The 8,438-nt window shown below is 45.4% G+C and overlaps 1 protein-coding gene across 2 annotated transcripts in view; it reads left to right on the top strand.

The window, feature by feature from the left end:
- Positions 1-8,432, top strand: part of HPCAL1 (hippocalcin like 1) — a 63,647-nt gene extending 55,215 nt beyond the window's left edge. For both annotated transcript variants that reach the window (XM_057371392.1, XM_057371383.1), the window contains 3 exons: positions 3,133-3,535; positions 4,632-4,737; positions 7,895-8,432. In XM_057371392.1, the coding sequence (XP_057227375.1) occupies positions 3,158-3,535; positions 4,632-4,737; positions 7,895-7,992 (582 nt within the window). In that variant the 5' untranslated portion in view covers positions 3,133-3,157 and the 3' untranslated portion in view covers positions 7,993-8,432. The remainder of the gene's footprint in view (positions 1-3,132; positions 3,536-4,631; positions 4,738-7,894) is intronic.
- The last annotated feature ends 6 nt before the right edge of the window (positions 8,433-8,438 follow it).

The following is an 8,438-nucleotide window of genomic DNA, read 5'->3' as shown; positions in this document are numbered from 1 at the left end:
AAACAAACAAACAAAAAAAAAAAAACAAAAACAAAAAAACCCAACAACAAACCAAACCAACAAAACACAGCCCTAATCACAGGACTGACCAGAGCAAACAACAAACCAAACCAAACCAACAAAACACAGCCCTAATCACAGGACTGACCAGAGCATCCCAGCCCTGCTCCCTGTGATTTCCATTAGCAGCCATCCTCTGAGTGGTCTTATGGTTAAATCAGCCGTTGAGACTCTGGAAAGTGATTTGATGAAAGCATTTTATAGCAATCGAATGAAATGTCAGTTGGATGCCAGCAGCAGGGGTTGCTGTCATGATTAATGAGATATTTAGGTATTTCATTTTGAAGGAGCTACCTGCAACACAATTTACATCAAAGCTGTTTTTTTTAGATGAGCTTTAATAAATTAATGTTAATGTTRGTTATTTAATTATTCACATCAAATTGGTTACAACTGTGGGATTGCATTTGAGCTGAACATGTTATAAAGCCTTTCAGAAAGCTCGTATGCAAAAAAAGGTTGTGTTCAGAGCATTGCACATTTTCTGATATAAAGCAATGGGAAAGAGGAGGAAGGGTTGAAATAGCCTGTAATCTTTTGAATGCAGAGATTGCTTGAATATAAAGCTTTTGAAGCTGGTATTTAATGAGCATCTCTTGAAATAACGGGATGTATCTWCCACTAGGAGAAGCAGTCAAATCTAGTCAGTAGAATTTATCACCTCACCTCTTTGTTGTCTAGGGTTCTCTGTTTTTAAGAGAACAGGAATAATAAGGATATTACAGGAACAGGGAGAAATGGCATTAAACCTTTTCAAACCTCTTTTAACTACCAGTTAAAAGCTTTGTTATCCTTAACCCTGCACGTCAATAAAGCTGAGATAATTTCTGCTTAAAGCCTGTCTCCTGCCTTAAGTGGAATCCACTGTTCTCCTGCCCCTCTCCCAGGGAATTCTGAGGCAGTGGTTGGAGAGGCAGGGACTGCATTTTGCCCTGGACACTGGTTCTTACAAAGCACCTGGGAATTGTGATGCCAAGGGGCTCACTGAGGGGTGGACATTGAAGGCACCTCCTCACCCAAGGACAGAAACATACTGTTACAATTTCTGCTCTTTAAAAAAAAGCACCACATCTGATCCATTATTTGCTCCAAGCTGCTTTTTTCTGCAAATTGACTTCAGCAGAGTAGAATATTGTGTTTTCTGCCCTCGGCACTGCAAGGATGACTATGTGGAGCAGAGAAGATTCAGAGATGGAAAGGCAGTGGCAGTAGTTAGTGGTTTAGCTGGAGGACAGCCTGGTGCTCTCCTAGGGGTGATGCTGGCAGGGACCAGGAGCTGTAGCGTCCCTGCGTGCTGGGAGCAGGCAGGGGTGTGTCAGGTATGTTGAGGAAACTCTGCAATATAATGGACAAAAATAAAGCTTTGGGGTTGAAATATTGGCAGGTTTTCTGGAAAACAGAAGTACTAACAATAACACAGTTTTCTGTTAAGCCAAATGCATYGAACTAACGAGCAGCTGGCTGGGGTTTGTCTCCGAGTATTAAAGCCACAGAGCAGGATGTGGATTTTTTTACATTGCTGAGGCAATGCAGAGACTAAGTGAAATACAAATAGTACAAGCTTACATTCTGCTGTAGAGCAACTAATTTTTTGCTGGCCTTTAACATTTTAGATTTTTTAGGGTTCTTATGCATGCCTGGAATTTTTACTCTCTGGGAAGTGCTTAGCCCCTGTTTTTCCTGGTCTCTGCATACTTTGCTCAGCTCTTTCAGTTTCCAGGTAATCTGCAGTGTTGGCCTGGTACTGACGTGCCTTCTGCACTGGCTCTGAGTGAACCCAACAGGCACAACAGGCTGTGCAGAGAAATATCCTTTATGCAAACCAGTCACAGGAGTTTGGATGTGACTTTGTGCAAACTTGTGAAAAACTTCTTCAGTTTGGGGAAGAACATGCAGCTCAACCCCTAGCTTGGCAGCACAGTTTGATATTGCAGGGTAGCCATGAAAGACTGCAAGGGATAAAATCATCAAGTTTTTGTTTTTTCTTGTTGCCCAAGTGCAGATTGATCATCTTTCCTTTTGCTGAAGGAGCTCTCGTGTTGCTGGGCAGTCTCACCTTGTGTGGCACAATGCACAATTGTCAAGAGAGAGGACAGACCCAGCCTTCACCTGCCATCCCAATGAAATCCTCAGTTTAAATGCCCTTTGGCCTGAGTTGGAGAATGAACCGACTGAATAAGCTTCTCTAAAAGTATAAACCCCAGTAAACCTGAAAAGAGTTGCTTTGCCAAATGTTTTGCTTTAGAAAGCCCTATTCTCTGATTGTCTGSGCAGGCTGGAAAGGATGAAATCCCTTGTGCCGGTGCTGCTGTTGCAGTGATCCATCTGCTCATGCTGCCTCCATGGTTGAGAAGAAGAGGGAGAAGTCTTTTGGGGTGCTGGTGTTGAGCATGGGCTGAGCTGAGCTTACCCTTTTCTGSACCCTCCTGTGACCCCTGGGGTGTCTCAAGGAGCACTGACCAAGCCCCACCACTCTGGGAGGCCACTGTGGGGCAAGGGATGCAGGGAGGGAGGAGAAGCTGTGCAAGCCAAAGGGTTTCAAAGAGCATCTGGACAATGCAAACGTGACTGGCATGGAGCCACCTGCCCTTCCTGCTCCTTGTTCAGCCACATTTACTTTCACTTTTGAATAGATGAACTTTTCTTTTCATCACCACTGCTGTCTCTGCCTGCTCCTGCTCGGTCATTGCAGCAGATCAGCCTCTGTAGGAACAACAGCTGGGCATCACAAGCCATATGATGAAGGAGTGGGATTGTAGCAGAGAAATAAAATACTGATCTTTATTATTTCCCATATCAGCAGAATTAATAATAACAATTAATATTTCCCAAATAGTTCCTCCCAAACTACCTTCCTTTCCACAGCATATTAGCCACTGGGAGAGCCTAAAGGAGAAGAAAGGAGGCCAAATTAAACGAGATCTTTTCCTGGTGATTTATAACATCCTTTTTCTCCTCTTTCTCCCTTGCCCCAGGGGGTCTCTCACATGTTTCTCTCACGGCTCTGCCTCTCCCCAGCTCCTCTCTGCCGAGTGGGGCTGGAGCTCAGGYAGATTTTCTCTTGCTTTGCAGCTGCTGAACCCAGACCCAGACGAGGATGGGGAAGCAGAACAGCAAGCTGCGCCCCGAGGTGCTCCAGGACCTGCGTGAGAACACYGAGTTCACAGACCACGAGCTGCAGGAGTGGTACAAGGGCTTCCTAAAAGATTGCCCCACGGGCCATTTGACTGTAGAAGAGTTTAAAAAAATATATGCAAATTTTTTTCCCTATGGCGACGCGTCGAAGTTTGCGGAGCACGTCTTCCGCACCTTTGACACCAACGGCGACGGGACGATCGACTTTAGGGAATTCATCATTGCCCTGAGCGTCACCTCCCGGGGCAAGCTGGAACAGAAGCTGAAGTGGGCCTTTAGTATGTACGACCTGGATGGCAACGGGTACATCAGCCGTGGGGAAATGCTAGAAATAGTGCAGGTGAGGCTGTGACTCTATTGCACATCTTGTTTGTGTTGCTGTAAACTSTTTACCGTGAGACAGCTGGAGCTGGAAGTGAGGGATGTGCTGAGCTGGGTCACTCCTTCCCCAGGGAGGTTCCTGAGCCCATGGGCCCCAAACCAAAGGGACACACGGTGGGACMTACAAGATGCAGATGGGAAAGGGCCTGAGACATGGACAAGGAACTTGTGCAGCTGGCCTGCAGCCAAAATTCTGMAGCTCTCCCTAGGGATTTCTTAGTGATGTTCATGGGATCAAAAAGCCCTAAATGCAAATTCTATTGACCTGATTAATCTCAAAATTAGCGCTTTGAATCTTCAAATCTGAGTCAGTTATAATTCTGGATGAAAGGCTGTAGCGTGTCTGCGTCTCCTGAAGGTGGAGGACAYGTAAAGCACCATCTGTAGTAGGGGTGTGCAAGGCAGAATTCCCTGTTCCCCTACCCCACATGCTGGTGGGGGTTTGACCTGCTTGTCACCCACTGTGCAGCTGAGATGTGTCCTGTGCAGTGTCAGGGAGTCATGCATCAGCCCATGCCCAACACTTGGTCCTCATGGCTGAGGTGGGATAATTTAGRTGGCAGGCTAGGACTGCAGACACCCTAAAGAGGTCTTATCATTATTCATGTTCTTATAAGTCTGAAGATGCATTTTCTTACCCATCCACAAAGAAAACAATCCCTCTTGCTGTATATTCCTATTCACCACAGTCCATGTAACACCCCATATGCATACATGAAAGTGGAGGGAYGGTGAGAGCCAGCCACAGGCAGTGGGCAGAAGAGAGAATTGCACACCATTGCCTCCTGTATTTTACCTCACTACTACCCTGACTTTCAGTTAAATTTACCCAGCACATCTTTTGAAGCACGAATGAATACAGGAAAGAAAAATAAAAAAGCTGCAGTCAGAAATTCCCATTTGTTTTGGTTTATTAAATCCTGCARCTGCTTGCCAGGGTCAGCTGCCTTTCTTTATTGCTACAGGCTTAAATTCTTTTTCTCTGTCCCACGTTTTATCATTTGGGTTGTGTTTCTCTTACGTCTCTCTTTTTTTTACTTTTTTTTAATTCTCAGGCAATTTACAAAATGGTTTCTTCAGTAATGAAAATGCCAGAGGAYGAATCCACTCCTGAGAAGCGAACAGACAAGATCTTCAGACAGATGGACACAAACAATGACGGTAGGATTTCCCCTGGCACCCCCTCCTAGGCTCTAGAAATAGASGTTTTCTAGCCCAGCCTTGGTAGATGGCAGGATTTGGGGAGAGGGGAGAGAGGTCAGGGATGTCCCCACTGGTGCCTCTGCTCTCTCCCTGGCCTCATTGAGCATCTCTGGTCCATGGCAAATAGGGTGAATAAATTGGACAGTGAACAGAGGGTGACTTTTCCAGTTTGGGGGCTAGGAGGGGAGCAGTCCTTCCCTAATGTTCCATGGGTAAATCCCCTTCTGTAAAGGCTCCTATGAAACTCTTAAGTCCATTGTCTTTGAGTTAATTTCTCTGGACATAACACAAACTTGGCACAAGGTTTTGGTCCCATTGCCATTGATAGGGTTGCACTCCTGGGCCTGTCATCAGTAACACAGGTCTGGAAGGTGGTTGGGCACCTGAAAGCAAAAATTCCACTGGATCCACAATACTTCTTTTCTGTGCATGTTTATGGCATGTATGCATATATTTATAATCACACACCTCTGTGGCACTGTGAGCATCAGGGGAATGTTGCAGCTCCCAAGCCACCTGTGGAGATCCTTGATAAATTGTTTGACAGTGTACCCATCACAGCCCCACTACCTGTGCTGGTTCATTTCCATGGGCTTGAAAACTACGGGCAAAAAATGTTTTATTTCCTTTKCTCATCAGCCTGATGACATTTCCTCTATTTCCAGCTGAGGTRGAGCTTTTCCCTGGGAATTACCCTGTCAGAGTCTGAAGTGGCAGCTGCCCACATCAAAATCAGCTGTATCCTACTCATGTACTCAGTGAGCGCAAAGATTTGGTTCTAGCATTGACATATGGAGACCTGAAAAAATACCATGTTATGTATAGAAAGGTTTTTATTTAAGCRAATTTTATGGCTGCATTTTGATGTCTGCTGCTGCCGCCCCCAGGGCAAATTCTTAGCCTTGCTGAAGTCCTCAAGTATTTTACCTTTGAATTCATCAAAACTAGCACTTCACCCCCTGGACTGACATGTGGAGGGCCCTAAAATAATACAATTAAATTATTTTTGGTCTGTGGAAAGTAGSAGTGTGTGCAGATGTGTAAGAGTAGTGGTCACAAAATCTGCAATATATATACATCCTTCATCTGTGGCACTTTGTTGCTGAGATAAAATCATCCTATTCCCAGTAAAATCCCAKCCCTGCAAGCCATGCAGTGCCAAGGAATAATATCTGCATGAATGTGTTGGGTGGCTGGAAATGTTTCTTCTTCCCCATCTGACTGTTGAGCATTGCAAATAGATTTTGATTTGGGCTTTGCTTTTAAATAATGCAAGGAGAGGGTAAAACTAAAACATGTCCTGATAGTTTGGAGACGTCTTTTTCGTTAAAAACACTTGGTTTGGAAACATTATCTTAAAAGCCAGAAATAAGTGTGCCACAGGTTTTTGAGCTTCTGTAATTTCTGCAAGAGGAAGGCTTGCTCATTCATAGAATCATAGAATCATTGTGGTTGGAAAAAACCTCTAAGATAATAGAGTCCAAAATAGCCAAACTCATCACTAAGCCATGTCCCTAAGTGCCACATCTACACATCTTTTAAATGCCCTGTGCAGTCTGTTCCAATGCTTGACAACCCTTTTGGTGAAGAAATTTTTCCTGATATCCAATCTAAACCTTCCTTGGTACAACTTGTGGCCATTTCCTCTTCCCCTATTGCTTGTTACCTGGGAGAGGAGTTCCTCCTTGTTCAGCCTGGTTTGGGTGCTGGCCACCAGAGCCATTCCTCTTCCATCCCCACGACAGGCTGGTAGCATCCTGGGGCTGGTGAAAACTGGCACAGTGAGCTGGCGCCTCTCTCTTTGGGTGCAGGTGGCCAAAAGTGGCAGCAGGCAGCTCCCAAGTGCAAGATGTTTGTGCATGGCTCCTGTCTCGAGCCTGGCAATTTGGGGTGGGTAAGGGTGGTCCTAGGTGTTGTGTGAGGGTGGGGTGGGCTGTGCTGAATGCACGAGCTAAATGGGAGATCACRAGACATGATGTCAGGGATGCAGCAAATGCCTGTCTACTCCACAGGGAAAACGGTTTCATTTCTTATTAATATTGCCACATCCAATTTCTGCCAGGGTTCAGAGTGTTGGGGCAGGAGAGTATTGGTGCTAGCAGGCAAGGCAGAGGCTGCTCATGGGCTCCTGATGGTATTTGTGCAGGGGAGTGGTCCTGAGCTTGGTAGAAACCTGCCAGGGGCCTGGGTCACCCCAGAATGTGGTCTGTAAGACCAGATGGGATATTTCCTCCTTGCTGTACCATACTGTGCCATGCCATTCCATGGGACTGTTGAAGCCAGAGGATGCTGTGGTGGCTGCTCTTCCAGAGTCACTTTTGACACCCTCAGACTGTCACAGGGCCCAYCCAAGTCATTGCCTCTGGCCTAATCTGAAAGTGTATAAACCAGAAGCCCTCAGGAGCAATACATAGCAGGAGGTGGCTCCCCCAGGCCTGGCTTTTCTTGAAAAAAAAGAAGAAAAACAAAACCCATCCTGTTCCTGTACACCCAGCAAGTGGCTTGCAGAATCATGAAAGCATGGAATAGTTTGGGTTGGTGGAAGGAGCCTTCAAAGCTCATCTAGCCCGACCCCCTGCTATGRGCAGGGACATCTTGAACTAGTTCAGATTGCTCAGACCCCTGTCCCAGCTTGTAGGTGCGAGAGAGCCATCACTGCTCAGCCCTATGTGCCACAAGAAACAAGAGGACAAAGTGGAGATATTTGAAATATTTAGGTTTAAAGTGTTGTAATACTACAACCATATTTTCAAAGCATACGTGTATTCAGACACCATACCTTGTGTTCATGTGTTATTTGTATGATCTGGTTCTGAAAAAAAAGCTGCTAAATGATATTAGAACAGTTGTTTTTAGATTTGGGACTGTCTTTTTAAATWAAAAAATAGCAATTATTATGCTGGATTGTTTTGCAGAAGAAAAATGCATTTGGGCTTAAAGGCTTGAGTAGGATTTAGCTGCTGTGCATTGCACTAAATTCCCTTGATGGCTTTGCAATAGCTTAAATAGATGTTCTGCTGCCTCGGTGAGGAGGGGTTCTTTGCTGCAGCGATGGTGGCAGCAACAACTGACTTTTAAAAATATTATTYCCATTTTTGATTTTCCTCCCTGTCAGGTAAACTGTCTCTGGAAGAGTTCATCAAAGGTGCCAAGAGCGATCCCTCCATCGTGCGGTTGTTACAGTGCGACCCCAGTAGCGCGAGTCAATTCTGATGAAAGCGGACAGTGTGCTCAGAGAATCTCGGCTTGTGTCCTTCAAGCTTTGCTCGCAAACGGATGCCTTCTCAACCATCCCTCACACTCCGCGGATAAGATCCCGTTGCCAGATTGTGTGCGTGTGTGTCCGAGCGAACCAGCCCTCGCTCCCCCCACTAACACCAGTGCAGTTCTCCTGCGGCAGCTCCGTTTCTGCTCCCCYGTAATGTTACGATTCACTCTGCACATTTTAAACATTAATCGAAAGGTATGTTTACATGCAGCTACGAGAGAGTTCCATGGCTGGTGAGATACCACTTCACTTAGTCTGTAAGAAAGGTGATGTTCCTGTAGTTCCCAAGAAGATGCTAGGTAGGACTTTTACCCAAAATAGCAGATGGTAGATAATTTATTTTGCTTCAGAAATTACTATGTTGGAAAAAAAAAAAAAAAAGTGGACTGAA

This window comes from Malurus melanocephalus, unplaced genomic scaffold (genome assembly GCF_030028575.1).
Source record: "Malurus melanocephalus ecotype Western Australia unplaced genomic scaffold, MMel_1.1 scaffold_6, whole genome shotgun sequence".
NCBI lineage: Eukaryota > Metazoa > Chordata > Aves > Passeriformes > Maluridae > Malurus > Malurus melanocephalus.
Note: the sequence above shows the minus strand (reverse complement) of the source record. Positions and strands in the feature narration are given on the sequence as shown.